This window comes from Anabrus simplex, chromosome 4 (assembly GCF_040414725.1).
Source record: "Anabrus simplex isolate iqAnaSimp1 chromosome 4, ASM4041472v1, whole genome shotgun sequence".
Lineage (NCBI taxonomy): Eukaryota > Metazoa > Arthropoda > Insecta > Orthoptera > Tettigoniidae > Anabrus > Anabrus simplex.
In genome coordinates this window covers 70,754,107-70,771,083 of record NC_090268.1, presented here as the reverse complement: position 1 = coordinate 70,771,083, position 16,977 = coordinate 70,754,107, and the positions used below count along the sequence as shown (strand labels likewise).

The window sequence follows — 16,977 nt, the reverse complement described above, 5'->3', positions numbered from 1 at the left end:
TTTTAAATAAGAACATTGGAACATCCATCCGTCAAAATTCACCACTTCTCAGTCTAAATGGTAACCAGAACAATAGTATCGTCATCATCGTCATCATCAACATCATCATTTACAAAGGCTACGCTTTGTCACAGAAACTAACTTTCTCCGTCCATCGACAGAATCTTCATCTCTCCATAGGAGATGCAGTACATTCGTACCATGATGCGGTTCTTCATGTCTGAAAGTCTCGATCACACTCTCCCCTTTTTTCCAAGAATCTTTCCTTCGATAATGATGCAAATGAAAACGTCGGGTCTAATTAGGTCTCCAGACATTTTTATCTTACTTTACTCTATTTCACTATTTCACTCTATTTCAATTTAATTCTCTCAACATTACGCCGTTACATTTTCTTTCGGTCCAGCTTGTTTGGTTTACTCGTCTCCAAACCCACGTCTCATCTGATTCTAGCCTGTCTTTTCCTTCTTTCATTGTGAATGAATGAACGATACAATCAATCAATCAGTCCATCAATTCAATCAATCAATCAAGCAATCGATCAATCAATCAATCAATCAATCAATCAATCAACCTGTAATGTATCATGAAGTGAAGCTCTGTTCGGTTGATCTCGCGTGGTAAGCTAGTCACGTCAGTTTCGATAGTTTTCTTCCACTGGCCTAGTTTCTACCTACTTTAAACATTTCGCCTTCCCTTGTGTGACTGGTGCAGCAGATTCATGACCTTATAGTCAAGTTAAGTGATGCTTGAACCATAATCACTTTCGTGTTGTTTCCAAGCCACGTTGGGAATGGGGGAAATGAACTTGCGGATGAAGCTGCAAAGGAAGTGGAACTTTTACCTCCAAGACCTACGAATGTACCTGCTAAAGGTATTTGTTCTCAACTACGTCGAACCATCTTGGCATTCTGGGAATCGGAGTGGCTAGCTATCCGAACTCCCAACAAGCTGAGAGCAATTAGGAAGACAACTACCTTCACGAAGAGAGGCCGTAATATTGTGTAGGCTGAGGATAGGTCACGGACGATCTACGCACTCTTTATCCCCTAAAGAGTGAAGACCCCCCCCCCCCCCCGCAAATTGAGTTCTTGTGGTCCCGACTTCACCTTGGCCCACATCCCCACAGAGTGCGGCGATCTCTCTGGCCTAAAACGGAACCTCGGCCTGCAAGAAACACTCGAGCCAATGACACCACTACTGATGATCACGCCATTAGTTTTATGAGCGACAGCGTATTATTCAAGGGTATGTAAACTGCACGTGTTCTGTTACTCACAAAACTCACGTTCCCTTTTGATTCGTTAGTAAACATTTGGTTTAATACAGTAATATTTTTGTTTCATTTTGTGTTCGCTTAGAAATTCCTTCTTTGAATAAATTATTTTGCAGACGAAATTTCTTTTCCACTTAATTTGTTCAGTGAGGATGATTACCTTGTTGTACTTCCTCTTAAAACAAAAATCGCCACCATTACTTCCCTTGTGTGAGATTTTTCGCCTCTAATTTTACATTGCGTCCTTGTTTCAACACTATTCACTACACTCATATTAGTTTTCTGTCCATAAATCTATTTCATAACTCTTATATTACCATTTTTCACATTTTCACTTTCCACGTTTTACTTGAACTATCGTCTTTCCATCCCTTTCCATTCAGTTCTGGATAGCGCTTTCCTGGTCCAGTGTGGTCCTAGTAACTGCCTGAAGTAGTCTGCCCATCATCTTTTTGGTCTGCCGCAGCTTCTCTTGCATGTGTAGGGATCCCATGTGCTTGTCCTCTGCGCCCGTCTGTCCTGGTGTAGCCTCGCTACGTGGCCTGCACATTTACACTTTGCTCTTGTTGCCTGTTGCTCGACGTTCCCTGAAAATGTAATGTCTTGGAGTATCTTGCTTGGAACTCTGCCTCTCATTGATATTACACACTATTTTCCTTTCCATTTTTCTGTGGTAAACTTCTATTGCTCTCATTGTTTCACTGTGAATACAATGTATTACTTTCTCCATAAACGCAGAGGTTTCATATGAGGTCCTTAGAATTATGAAAGGAAATAAACCTTCATTTTTTTTAGAAAATGTGATTGGATTTTGTAAGATCTAAATGAATAAAAACTGAAAAATAGATTTTCCTTCAAAATTAAAATACATACCCAATGGGGTTAAATAGAGCAGGTGATATACTACGCATTTGTTTTTCATCTTCATATGATGTAATTTCAATAATGATAATAATAATAATAATAATAATAATAATAATAATAATAATAATAATAATAATAATAATAATAATTGTACCGGGCGGTACACCTCCGCTCCGCTAATTCAAACTTTGCGCCAGTTGAAACTCCTCTACTGGAGGAAGCCTGAACTCTAACAACCATGTTAATTCTAAAGTTTATCAGAAGATGTCATTACTATAAATTTTGAAGTGTTCTGAACTGTGTCTTTTTCGATTTATATTTGTTTTCTCTGTAGCAAGAAGTGTGAACATTCTCTTCTAGATGGCACCACTTAAGAACTACAATTGTGCACCCTAGTGCAAAGTGAAGGAACTTTTCTTTGAAGAAATTTTGTAGTCATAAGTTTGCTCTTTGTTAAATTTCTTTCTATCATTGTTTGAGTTGGCAATGTTAATCCGTTCTTTCCGCCAGTTTTGAAATTGGCCAATCGTAAATTTCTGTAATTAATTTTCCACCAATCCTGGTTTTCTTCTCCAGTTTTGACATGTAATCTTTTGGCCGTCCAATAAAAGCTCGTGGGCGGGTGTTATCATTTATGAAAGGTCTCGAATGTTCCACGAGGGTATATAAACTGCTGATTTTCGGGTCTCCGGGCCACTTCAGTAACATCTATCATTGTGTAAATTATGTAGCAGGGGGCGGGAAGCGCCTCTTTCTTCGGGCAGCGGTTTATCAATAAGGTAATGGCCTTTTAATAACTTCTTTTCTTGCTAGCTCAGCAGTTTAACTCTCGGGGCAGGTTCGATACCTTTCACCATGTAACCTTCCTCTAAAATGTGAAAGACACTTGGTATAAATTCTGTCTCTAAACTACAAATTGGGATAGAGAGTGCCTAACCCTCTCGAGCTCCCATTCATTTTGTTTTGAGGTGACTACGTTTTCATAACTGTTTCCCTTCTACTCGTAATGTCATAAAGTTTTCTATCGTGTCACCTCCGTAGAATGGGATTAGCCCTTGCATAAGCGGCCTAGGGCCAGATTAGGTTTTAATAAAGTGTATTAGGAGTGCAAGTACGCCTCCTCTCAAGTTGGTATTTTGGAGGCCATGTAATTGTCCTGTTTCTTTATTGAGTAGGCCTCAGTAGGTTGGGTATTTTTACCCCTGTTTTCATGTGCTTGGAGGTCAGCTTGAAGGTGGAGTTTGGTGTGGCCTTTGATAGGCTTGAACTTTGAGAGCGGGTTGCTCTTTCTTAAATCGGTTTCTGTGTGCCTCGAGCAGGCTTTACTGAGTAATAGGGAGCGAGTGCTCCTGGGCATGATTGGGGTTTTCTGCCCCTTTGTTAAACCTTGTGTATATATAAAGTTGGGCTCATTGCTCAGGGATTGTGTTTTGGAACTCGAAGCCCAATATACATTAATAAACTGTAATTGTACATTCTTATTTTGTTGCTATTTAACCAAGTTCCTGTTGTACTTGTTAGTTCTTGATCTTGAAAAAAAAATATATAACCGTGTTGAATTTTAAATTAACTTTAATTTCGTAAGTTGAGACCTGTTCATCCCAGCACCTTCTTTCACCTCTAACTACCACGGAGAACTCCGTAACAATAATAATAATAATAATAATAATAATAATAATAATAATAATAATAATAATAATAATAATAATAATAATAATATATTCTTCGTCAGCCGGGCTGAGTGGCTCAGACGGTTAAGGCGCTGGCCTTCTAACTCCAACTTGGCAGGTTCGATCCTGGCTCAGTCCGGTGGTATTTGAAGGTGCTCAAATACGACAGCCCCGTGTCGGTAGATTTACTGGCACGTAAAAGAACTCCTGCGGGACTAAATTCCGGTACCTCGGCGTCTCCGAAGACCGTAAAAGTAGTTAGTGGGACGTAAAGCAAATAACATTATTATTTATTCTTCGTCAAATGACTGAGGTTGCCAAACCGACAAGAAATATAACACAATATAAATTTAGTACCTATTCTATTTACAACATAGAATAAAAAACAATAATTCTACGTAGAGAAACCACAAAGAAACGACATATAAATTACTTTATTGATTTAATAATGAAGTGAGTGGAGCGCAGTGATGATGTCTCTAGATCGATATTGAGGCTTTCGATGTTTGTATGCCCCAGCTCACAATGGTCTCATTCGGCACACCAAAGTGTCGCAAGTAGGTGACGGATAGTTCGGAAATGGTGCCCCTTTCACCCAGCATGAGCCCTATGACCTCGATGTCCCCAAGGTTGGTGAATACATACTGCTTTTTTCTTCACCGACTTCAACGGGCTGTCCTTGAAAAAGATTCCAAAATTCACAGAAGATGCGGCACGCAACAAACTAAGGAAAACGATCCTATAAACTTTGATCGCAAACTTAATATCTTCGGAGTTATGGACCGCTACCACTACTATCAAATCAACACCATGTCTTTTATCTACTCTTCACAACATGTGCTCATTGTGACCACCATCGATTGCAATGCAGCCTTCCACACTACGTCGCATGGAATCGCGCATTCGTTGGAACACCTCTGGCTGTTCTCGGATTGCAACACACGCACTGAGCACGCGTTATCATAGGGTACCTACATATTTTATGGGGACGCATACGCCGTGGTCATTACATGTCCCCAAAGCCAAAAAAATAAAGGGTTACGGTCAGGCGAAGGGGCGGGTTAAGGTATAGGTCCTCCCCGACCAATCCATAGCTCAGGAAAGATCCGTGCAAGGTATCCCCTAACCCAACGATGAATAATATGGGTCGGTGCCCCATCATGCTTGTTCGTCCATAATGCAACACTCTTGTACATTTACAACCATTGTTTATGTAGGGACGTATTTCCGCCTTTTGTTGCACACGAGAATGAAAAAATGGAAGTCTACAACCTGTTTTCAGTCATTGACCGGGCCAGAGATGGAATGACTGAAGCCCCCGTCTTGTGGAGAGGATAAGAATTGTGCCGGCTGCCGAATCCTGTCGCAGTCCTCTGGGGAAATTATTAATGACTGACAGATGAAATGAAAAGATATTGGAGAGTGTTTCTGGAATGAAATGATGACGGGGAAAACCGGAGTACCCGGAGAAAAACCTGCCGCGCCTCCGCTTTGTCCAGCACAAATCTCACACGGAGTGCCCGGGATGTGAACCATGAAACCCAGCGGTAAGAGGCCGACGCGCTGCCGTCTGAGCCACGGAGGCTGGTTTTGTTGCATACGACCATCTGTAAATGATTTGAACATCGTAATCATTGATAGTAGTGATAGCACCATAACTCCAAAGATATTGGATTTGCGACCTTTACTCCTTTCTTTGTTTCGTGCTGTCTCCTTTGTAAATATAGGAGCCTTTTTTCAAGGACACTCTATATAGTCTACAGATTACTAAGAACAAGTCTCTTTACTGAAAGGTCATTGCCTGTTGAATGGAGATAGTACCGGGGGAGAGCTTGACGCTACAAGTGCATTGGTCCTTGGAGACAGGACTAATTGCCCCGCGGAGTGAAGCGAGGCATCCATCTCTGAGTCCCCAGGGCAATGGCAGAAACCACAATGGACCTTAACATCTCGTCCAATATCGATCGTCATCGTTCTTCAGTCAAAGGGTACTCTTGCTCTCTCTGTTACGTGGAAAATCAGGTCGCGAGAACGTGTGGCTGTAACAAAGAGACCGCCCGACGAGTCAGTGGTAGACTGTGTAGACATAAAAACAGGTTCGTTCTTTGTTAGGAATTAGTTCACGTAAATCCGTAGCTTACTTTGCGAGTAAACACTTCTCACGCATATTAAAGATGAAAGGAATGGGTCATAATCCTTAATGTGATTCACACACGTCTTTTGTAATAATTACTATTGTTATTGATTTTATTAATATTGTTTCATTCCATGAGCTTGGGATTTTCTACGCTACGGTCCCTTGTGTAAGGTAAGCAATAAAATTGCATGACCGAGCGAATTAGCTGCGCAATGTGAGTCAGGAAGCTGTAAACTTAAATTTAAGAGATGATGGGTTCGAATCTCAATGCCGGAAAATACTTGGTTTCCCATTCCCAATCAGTCAAATGCCAGATCTGTACCTTGACCAACCCACGTCAGTTTCATCCACTACGAAAAGTTTGCCATCCCACTGTCGGAAAAACATGGAAACGTTAGTTCAAGGTTAGATGATGATGATGCCTGTTGTTTAAAGGGGCCTAACATCGAGGTCATCGGACACCAATGTTACGAAATGAAATAACAAAAAGTTAAAATTAATCCACTGACCAAAATAAAATAAAAATGTATTGAAGAATGAATGGATGGGCATGAACCCAACAAAAAAAAAGACAGTGCATCAGGCTCAAAAAAAGATCTAAATAAAGGTATTACTGACCAAGGGACCACTCAAAAAGCACAATGATGCTTGATGCCTAAAGGGGTGCAAAATCCATGTCTAAGGCCCCACAGAATGGTACATGTCGCGAGTAAAGTAGAACCATGGTATTTGTCATTTTGGGGTACTGATCAAAAGTAGCGAAGACTCACAGTGGTCCACACAAGATGGTACTAATCACAATATAGCAATTCGTATAGGGAACGCAGACCTATGTTGTTTCTCACACAATGGCGCCACTTAAAGCCAACGCAAACCGGTAAGGCTCCTCACCTAGGTGTATTAGTCACGGGCGCCGGTATTCCCGTGGTGTTCCTCACATAGTCGGTACCAATCACAGGCAACGCTGACCCACGGTGCCGCTCATATAGCGGTACAACTCACAGGCTACGCCCAGACCCGCGGTGTTGCTCACATGGGTACGACGCACGGATACTGGAAACTACCAGACCAGGCGTTTTACTGCAACTAATCACAAACCTATTTCGTACCAATTTAGTGATACTACTCGCAAGTACATGCAACCCATGGTGTTCCCCGCATGATGGTACGAATCAAAAGTAGTTTCATGGTTCTAATTCAATCATCCCTTGGTCGCCCCTTGTAGTCGCCTCTTACGACTGGCAGGGGATACCACGGGTGTATTCTACATGGGCGTCTCACACCCGCAGGGGGTAGTGTGTTTGGTCCGCGAGAGGTATTTTATTTCCCTCAAGTCCGCCGGCAAGCCGGTTAGGCCCCCCCTATCCGCCACCTGGGACGCGCCACGTGGGAGTATCACCTCTCCCCCTGCTACGCCTTCGTAGCAGGTTCGTGGAAGAGTGGCTTCTAGACCTGGTCACGGATTGGACAGAGCTACAGCTGTGTGGAAATAATCTCTTGATAGGTAGGCCAAGTGGAAATGTTATTTATTAGATATAGGCAAGTGGAGTTTATCATATACTTGTCAGGTTGTGATACTTCAATATATCCTACAGATGACAGCAGAGATGTGGAGAAATGAAGTGAAACACACTGAGAAGGAGATTGTCGAATTCTACAATAATGAGGTGAGAGGTCTTCCTGAAGTGGAGGAACTAGTCATTCATCATGGAAGCAGTGAATCAGAGGAGGAAGAGGAAGAAGAAGAAGAAGAAGAAAGGAGAGTTAGCTGTACCATTGTAAGAGCCATTCCATGAGATTAAGGATGTTATAACTTTGCTGTAAAATAAAACATTTCTGATTGCCCTGTCCTTTCAGATATAAGTTACACTTGAAAATTGTGGGAATTGTGTACCTATGAGTTACAGGGCTGTATAGATGTGCAGGTGGGGATCAGTGTGCAATCGGAGTAAAATTATCTTGAACTGCTCTGGCGCAATGTTAAGAGAAGCGGGCGAGGAAGAGGGAGACAGCACTGTGACAGCAATACACCATGCAAACATTGTACGCCTGTTAAAATACGTATGCATTTATTTTAAATCACAACGTAGTAATCACCTAACTTGGAATTAATTTATACTTCTTTTGTCTTACATTTATTTACACCATATATATTTGCATCTTACGCGAATTTAACTTACCGGTTATAAATTCGTGGCGATGGGTCGACTTGAACCACCAATCTGTAAGTCCATAGTCTTTTTAGCGATGTAACTCAGCTAAAATGTTACTTGAGTGGTAATAGTGAAAAGTCTTATATATAGGCTGTACAGATTAGTGACGGGATATTCGATTCATTTGATTCCGTTCACGTTACTGAATCGATACAGTGAGCCGATTCACGGCTCATTAGAGTCATCGTCTGCGTCCCCCACCCACAGGGGACAAAGAGAGAGGAAAAAGAAGAGAGAAGGGATCCGTCACTTCGAAAAATGAAGTAACGGCTGAAGAAAGGCAAGGGCCATGGAGGGCGTGAAAATAAAGACTCCCTAGGCCTCGAATGCTCTAATACGTCGGGGTCGAAAAAAAACAAGAGTTGACCAAGGGAGGTCGGACAGGATAGACGAAAGTGAGGAGCCTGGCACAAGTAAGTGGAAGCAATGCTAAGACTCAGCTAAGGGTCCTTTGGTCGCCAATCCACCCTCCCAAGTTGAGAGCCCCTTGGGCCCCTTTGAGTCGCCTTTTACGACAGGCAGGGGATACCGCGGGTGTGTTCTACATGTGCGTCCCCCACCCGCAAGGGGTAGTGTGTTTGGTCCGCGAGAGGTATTTTATTTCCCTCAAGTCCGCCGGCAAGCCGGTTAGGACCCCCTATCCGCCACCTGGGACGCGCCACGTGGGAGTACCACCTCTCCGACTGCTACGCCAGTGTAGTAGGTTCGTGGTGTGTGTTTAAGCAGGGGGCGGGCGGCCTCTTTCTTCGGTCAGCAGAGCATCTATAAGGTAATGGCCACATAACTTCATTCTTTCTTGCTACCTCCGCAAATTATCCCGAGGGGAAGGTCCGAATCTTTACTATGTAACCTACCTTTTCTAAAATGTTACTTTTCTTTTGGCTAATGTAAAACTTCATAAAAGCTGTAATTTTAAATTGGGGATAGAGAGTGAGTTACCCTCTCGAGCTCCCCTTCATCTTGGTTTGAGTTGTCTGCGATTTTACAACCTTTGTTATGAATTACAGTAATTTCTATGCGAGTCACCTCAGTAGTTTGGGAACAGCCCCTGTTCCATCGGCCTAGAGCCCTATAGGTTTATAAGTTTTCATTGTCTTGGAGCGCAGTGTACGCCTCCATTCCTTTTGTGTGTGGGCCAGTTATTTAACGTGTTCTTTTACCATGAAGGCCCAGTAGGCTGGGTATTAAGTACCCCTGTAAAAGTAAGTTCAATTCGTAAATGGTGGCTTGAGAGGCCAGAGATTGTAAATTTCGTTGTTATGTTGCCTTGAGTGGGCAGTAAGAAACGGAGAGCCTGTTTGCACTTTTTCAAAGTTTTTTTAAGCTTAACGAGTGTCGCTGGAAGGCTAGATATAGTATTTTGGGAGCAAGTGCTCTTGAATGAGAGGATTTCTGCCCTTCGCTAAATAATACCACTTCCATTTGTAAAATTGTAAAACTAGGGGCTTGAAGCCCAGAATCTGTAAAAACCACTAATCTTGGATTTTCCTAGCCTTGTTTCAAGATTGCTTTTGTACCTGGTATGTTGTTATGTTCACTAAGTGAAAATTGTTAAGTTGTTGTTTTCTGAAAAAAATATAACCTTCAGTTCATGTTTTAAATTAATTTTGATATTGTAGATAGACCCATTCACCCCAGCACCTTCTTTAACCTCTTTCTATTCCACGGGTATCCCCGTAACAGTGTTAATTACAAGTAGTCTCATGGTTCTAATTCAACCCCTTTTAATCGCCTCTTACGACGGGCAGTGGATAACGTAAGTGTATTCTTCGTCTGCGTCCTGACCCACAAGGGTTGATTTATTACATTAATTAGATCTTCTTAGTACATTCAGCGAGGATGATGGCGCTGGAACGCACGGGTCATTGATGATGATGATGATGATGCTTGTTGTTTAAAGGGGCCTAACATCGAGGTCATCGGCCCCTAATGGTACGAAATGAAACGACAAAGTAAAAGTTCAAAATTATCCACTGACCAAAATAAAAAATGCCATGAAGAATAAATGAACGAATGAATGAATGAATGAACATGAATTTAAAACAATCAGTGGATCCGACTCAAAAAACTATCATAGTTAATAGTATTACAGACCAAGGGACCACTTCCAAGGCAAATCGAGGATGCTTGGTGTCTAAATGAGTCCAAAATACAAGTCAAAGGCCCCTCAGAATGGTACTTACCGCTAGTAATGTAGAACCATGGTATCTGTCCTGTTGCGGTACTAATCAATGGTAGCAGAGACTTGCGGTATTCCACACATTATTGTACTACTCAAAGCTTATGAAATTCGACATTAATACAGACCTATGTTTTTCTCACTCTGCGGCGCCATTCACAGGCAACGCAAACCTATGATGTTCATCACATAAGAGTACTAACCACAGGGACCTCTCCCTATCCCGTGGTGTTCCTCATATAGTGGGTACTAATCACAGGTAAGGCAGGTACTGCAAAAGCCGACCGCGCGGTGCTCCTGTGTGCTACTAATCACAAACCTATTTCGTACCTAATATAGTGGTACTACGCACAAGTAAAAGCGACCCTTGGTGTTCTCCGCGTGGTGGTACTAATCACATGTAGTTGCATGGTTCGAATACAACCATCCCTTGGTCGCCCCTTTTAGTCGGCTCTCACGACAGGCAGGGGATACCGTGGGTGTATTATTCGTCTGCCTCCCCCACCCACAGGGGGTGTGTGTTTGGTCCGCGAGAGGTATTTTATTTTCCTCAAGTCCGCCGGCAAGCCGGTTAGGACCCCCTTACCGCCACCTGGGACGCGCCACGTGGGAGTATCACCTCTCCCCCTGCTACGCCTGCGTAGCAGGTTCGTGGGGTCATTGATGAAAGATGATAGTTATATATGTACAGTATGGGCACTTACAGTGTCATCGACCAACGAAACAGTCGTGAATTTTAAGTAAGGCTATTTATACATCATGTATTCAAAATTATGTTTCTATTCAGAGTTTTCCGAAAGTCGAACTAGGGGCGACAGTCATTATATTTTAACATTGATATATTGGTAAATGTTAGGTTGCCTCGTTGTAGTTTTCACTGTATTTTTGGCGTGAATTTCTTTTTGCAGGTGTATGTATATTCCACATGACATTATGGTTAGACTTTATGAAATGTCCATGCGCAACTGAAATGCGTCGTAGTTTAGTCCAAACCTGAGATGACGGTGTATGTGACGCCATGGACGGACGACATACATCTTCCCCATGAAGCATTCTTACTCTGTCAAATGAAAACCTTCACCTTAACGCGGAGTTTAACGTTTTAGAAGGACATGAACATATGTTCAAATACACGCGGCTGATGTGCAAAATACCCAAGAACACAAAATTAACGGGCATGAAAAACTCAAATTGAGAGATGATTAGAAATGTGTAATATTTCTGGAAATATTGCAAGGCTGAGAATTGATCAATTGCACCGGAAAATTCCGAGGTAATGTTGAAGAATGCGAGGTGCTAGGTACCACTGTACTCTGTATCTGGCCTTAGGGGTGGAGAGGCCTTAATGCGTATCACGCACGCGAAACACATTGCGTGCATTGAGGGGAGACATTAGATTGTTAGATCGATATTATTGCGTAGAACGTACGGGCTACACATAGCAAGTTTCTAACAATGTTCTTCACAGTATATCCTTGATGAAATTACCGCGAACGTTCGCAGATACACAGTTCAGGAAAATTCTATCTACTTTCGCTTTACATGGTATTTATTGTTATTAACGGGAAAATCCTGCCAAGGTGTCTAACACAAATTTAATAATAATTAAAGTTAATAGTACCTGGCAGAATTGTCACACGTAACAGATTGATGATGATGATTATGATGCTTGTTGTTTAAAGGGGCCTAACATCGAGGTCATCGGCCCCTAATGGTACGAAATGAAACAACAAAAAGTTCAAAATCATCCACTGACCAAACTAAAAAAATGTCTTGAAGAATGAATGGATGGACATGAATCCAAAAAAAAAAAAAAAAGAAACAGTGAATCACACTCAAAGGAAAAGATCGTAAATAATATTATTACTGACCAAGGGACCACTTATAAAGCACAATGATGCTTGATGTGGAAAGGGGTGCAAAATCCATGTCTAAGGCCCGAAAGAATGGTACATGTCGCGAGTAAAGTAGAACCATGGTTGGGGTACTAATCAAAAGTAGCGAAGACTCACGGTGTTGTACTTCATGCAGGGAACGCAGACCCGTGGTGTTTCTCACACAATGGCGCCACGCACTGCCAACGCAAACCGATGAGGCTCCTCACCTAGGTGTACTAATCACGGGCGCCACTATTCCCGTGGTGTTCCTCACATAGTGGGCACCAATCACAGGCAACGCAGACCGACGGTGTCGCTCATATAGCGCTACAACTCACAGGCTACGCCCACACCCGCGGTGTTGCCCACATGGGTACGACGCACGGGTACTGGAAACCCCCAGGCCAGCCTCTTTACTGCTACTAATCACAAACCTATTTCGTACCTAATTTAGTGGTACTACTCGCAAGTACAGGCAACCCACGGTGTTCCCCGCATGATGGTACGAATCAAAAGTAGTTTCATGGTTCTAATTCAATCATCCCTTGGTCGCCCTCTTTAGTCGCCTCTTACGAGCAGGGGATACCGCGGGTGTGTTCTATATGTGCGTCCCCCACCCGCAGGGGGTAGTGTGTTTGGTCCGCGAGAGGTATTTTATTTCCCTCAAGTCCGCCGGTAAGCCGGTTAGGACACCCCTATCCCCCACGTGGGACGCGCCACGTGGGAGTATCACCTCTCCCCCTGCTACGCCGGCGTAGTAGGTTCGTGGACGTAACAGAGTACATAACGTTCTACGATGCCGCCCTGCCAAACATTTTTGGATAGTCAATATTGCAGTGCCCTGCAGTTAAAATATTGAGTCCGATTATCAAATTAAAATAGGCTACAGAAATATCGAGTAAGATGACTGGAGAGTTGGCCAAGAAACCTTCATTCCACTTGTAACAAGAGCAACAGGACTAGTCCATAACAACCTGAAATCATTTTTGAAGAATATTCAGCTGCCCATCACTACAATAGGAGTTCTCAGCTCCTGCGTATGTATCTCATCACTGAGCGTCTTGGCCTTCGGTTCAGAAGACCCACTGTTCGATTCCCGGTCGTTCTGGTCGGTCCAGAGAATTTAGCAACAAGTGGCTAATTCCTTTGGTTCCGGCATCGGGCGTTTATTTTCATGTTAACCTCACATGCTGTACCTCATATGCACACAATATACCACATTACCAATCACCACAACAGCAAAGCAAAGAAAAAACCTTTTGGCACTACAGACCTTGAAGAGCCTTGCCCTACCAATCGACTGCTGCTCAATCCGACGGCCAGCAGATTACAAGGTATCGTGTAGTCAGCACCACTAATCCTCTCGGCCGTTATTCTTGGCTTTCTAGACCGGGGCCGCTATCTCACCGTCATATAGATCATCAATTCCAATCCCGTAGGCTGAGTGGACTTCGATCTAGCCCTCAGGTCCAGGTAAAAATCCTTGACCTGGACGGGAATCGTGATTGATGTGATTGACGTTTGTTGTTTAAAGGGGCCTAACATCTAGGTCATCGGCCCCTATGGCACAAAATGAGACGAAATGCGATTACAATTTAAAAATATTGAAACATTCATCCACTGACCAGAATTCAAAACGTGATGATGTGGAATGAACTGATAAATATGAATTTAAAACAATCAGTGGATAAAACGCGCAATACCTTACATTCCTGGAAACAAAATCACTGACAAAGAGACTGCTTCCAAAGTCCAATCCTGAATCGATAATGCTTGTCTAAATGAGCCAATTTCTTTGTCAACGATCCCGCATTATGGCACTTATCGCTAGTAAACGAGATGATGATGATGCTTGTTGTTAAAAGGGGCCTAACATCGAGGTCATCAGCCCCTAATGGTACGAAAAGGTACGAAATGAAATGACAAATTAAAAGTTCAAAACCATCCACTGACCAAAATAAAAAAATGTCATGAAGAATGAATGGATGGATATGAATTTAAAATATCAGTGGATCCGACTCAAACAAAAATTCATAAATAATAGTATTATTGACCAAGGGACCACTTATAAAGCACAACCCTAAATCGAGGATGCTTTATGTCTCATGGGGTTCAAAATCTAGGTTGAAGGCCCCTCAGGTTGATACTTACCGCTAGTAAAGTAGAACCATGGTATTTGTCATGTTGGGGTACTGATCAAAAGTAGCGAAGACTCACGGTGTTCCACACAAGATGGTACTACTCACAAGTGTTGTACGCCGTACAGGTAACGCAGACCTATGGTGTTTCTCACGTGGGTACGACTCACGGGTACTGGGAACCCACGGTCCACACCTACTGCTGTTAGGAATCACAAACCTATTTCGTACGTAATATAGTGGTACTACTCGCAAGTAAAGGCGACCCATGTGTTCCCCGTGTGATGGTACTAACCGAAAGTAGTTTCATGTTTCTAATTCAATCATCCCTTGGTCGCCCCTTTTAGTCGCCTCTCACGACAGGCAGGGGATACCGTGGGAGTATTTTTCTTCTGCGTCCCCCACCCACAGGGGTAGAAAGAGAGAAAAAAGAAGAAGAAAGAAGGAATCCGTCACTTCGAAAAATGAAGTAACGGACGAGGAAAAGCCAAGGGCGACGAAGGGCGTGAACATGAAAGGCTCCCTAGGCCTCGAATGCTCTAATACCGTCGGGGTCGGAAAACAACAAGATTTGACCAAGGGAGGTCGGACAGGAGAGACGAAAGTGAGGAGCCTGGCACAAGTACGTGGAAGCAATGCCAAGACTCAGCTAAGGGCCCCGTGGTCGCCAATCCACACTCCCAAGTTGAGAGCCCCTTGGGCCCCTTTTAGTCGCCTCTTACGACAGGCAGAGGATACCGCGGGTGTATTTTATATGTGCGTCCCCCATCCGCAGGGGGTCATATGTGGATTATTTTTCTACATACAGTAAATACAGAAGCAATCCTGAGGTTGATAGTGCCAATTAGTTATTTCCGTTGTTTTCCAGGAATTGTTCAACCTTTTCGAAGTGATTGATGAATTGTTTAAAACTTATTAGTTGCGCAGTGTTACTTATAGAAAGAACGCGGATTTTCAAAGTGACTTTATCTCTTCTTTTTTATACCGAGATAAAGTCATGCTGTTCTACAGACAATCTACAATTTAGTGGTGATATTTTGTTTCTCTTTATAGATTACCTCCAACTGTATTTTGTTCAATCCCCATTTAGGGATTATGATAGATGAGAGTTAATTTCGTGTGGTTATTTCTGGCTGAGTGCAGCCCTTGTAAGGCAGACCCTCCGATGAGGGTGGGCGGCATCTGCCATGTGTAGGTAACTGCGTGTTAATGTGGTGGAGGATAGTGTTATGTGTAGTGTGTGAGTTGCATGGCTGTTGGGAACAGCACAAACACCCAGCCCCCGGGCCATTGGAAGTAACCAATGAAGATTAAAATCCCCGACCCGACCGAGAATCGAACCCGGGACCCTCTGAACCGAAGGCCAGTACGCTGATCATTTAGCCAACAAGTTGGACATAGATGACAGTTATCGAAGTGTATATTTGGTGCTACTTTTTCCTGCTACTAGATGCTTTGACAAAGTCAGGAAACAATTTAAATCACAGAAAGAAAATGTAACAGTTAATAGGTTAAATTTCATCTTAATACGTGAGGAAGCAGAGAGGCACGGACTTGGATGTGAACAGAGAATGGAGATATTATTTACATAGTAGGCTTGTTTTTATTATTATTTTATTTATATAAGAAGTCGTAGCTGATGATGTGGGTTTAATGTGAGTTCGTTAGAAACCAATGTAACTATTAAATTGGATTATGTGTATCGTAGGAAGATAATAATTAAAACAATAATACCGGTAATCAAGGTTTACATATAGTGAAAATGTAGGCATTATCTCAATTGCATGCTATGTTTAAAGACTGTTACTTTAACAGATTCTCAATATTACATCAATAATGAGTGATGTGCCTCTCTCTATCTACTGCATGCCGTGCGGTGCTCGACCTCGTAACCCTCAAGGCTCACCTGCAGTCCACCACCTGTTGTGCAACCAGGGAATCCCACGTGACGTCATCCAGACGGGCGATGGGAAGTTCGGGTATTCCCTTCCCTTCCTCGTCTTGCTCGGGGGCGGTGTTGGCTCGCGCTGTCATTGAGTCCAACCATTCTTGGACGTTGGACACTAACTCAGGATCTCTATCCTGGTTTTCACCCCAACCTTCGTGCCGTCCCTGGACCAGCAGGTCCAGGGTCACCCACATATCACACTCACTCTTCCCCAGGCTGCGTGGGAAATAATCCGGACTGCTGAATTCACTTTGGGATCGCCAGTCGTCATTTTTGATTCCTGGCAGCATCGTAATGTACAAATGATATAATAATTTCGTTCAGTTACGAGATCTTTGCAGGAATGAAACCACCAGTGTTAATGACAAGAGTACGTGTCAAGATGCAAAATTTTCAGGCTGAAGTTACGGAATCTGTCTTGCACCAATACTAGCAAAACATCGAAAATTTATTTTCTCTTCCACTTTCATGAGCAAATCTGACGATATGAACAGTTGTATTTACGAATAAAATATTTTTGAGAATAGCGATATCTTCCCGAGGCAATTTTAATTCATTCATGATTTTTCATTTTGAATATAATTACAAATCGAGTATAATCCATTTTTAAAGTCCAGTTAGTCACTTCAGGAATTCTACCAGCTTCTGACTCCGACTAATCATAGGAAGTGGCAG

The 16,977-nt window shown here is 42.8% G+C and overlaps 1 protein-coding gene across 1 annotated transcript in view; it reads right to left on the bottom strand.

The window, feature by feature from the left end:
- The window catches only part of LOC136872405 (uncharacterized), a 465,041-nt gene extending 448,495 nt beyond the window's left edge, over positions 1–16,546 (bottom strand). The window contains exon 1 of the mRNA XM_067146226.2: positions 16,261–16,546. Within this exon, the coding sequence (XP_067002327.1) occupies positions 16,261–16,496 (236 nt within the window). The 5' untranslated portion in view covers positions 16,497–16,546. The remainder of the gene's footprint in view (positions 1–16,260) is intronic.
- Positions 16,547–16,977: the final 431 nt, after the last annotated feature.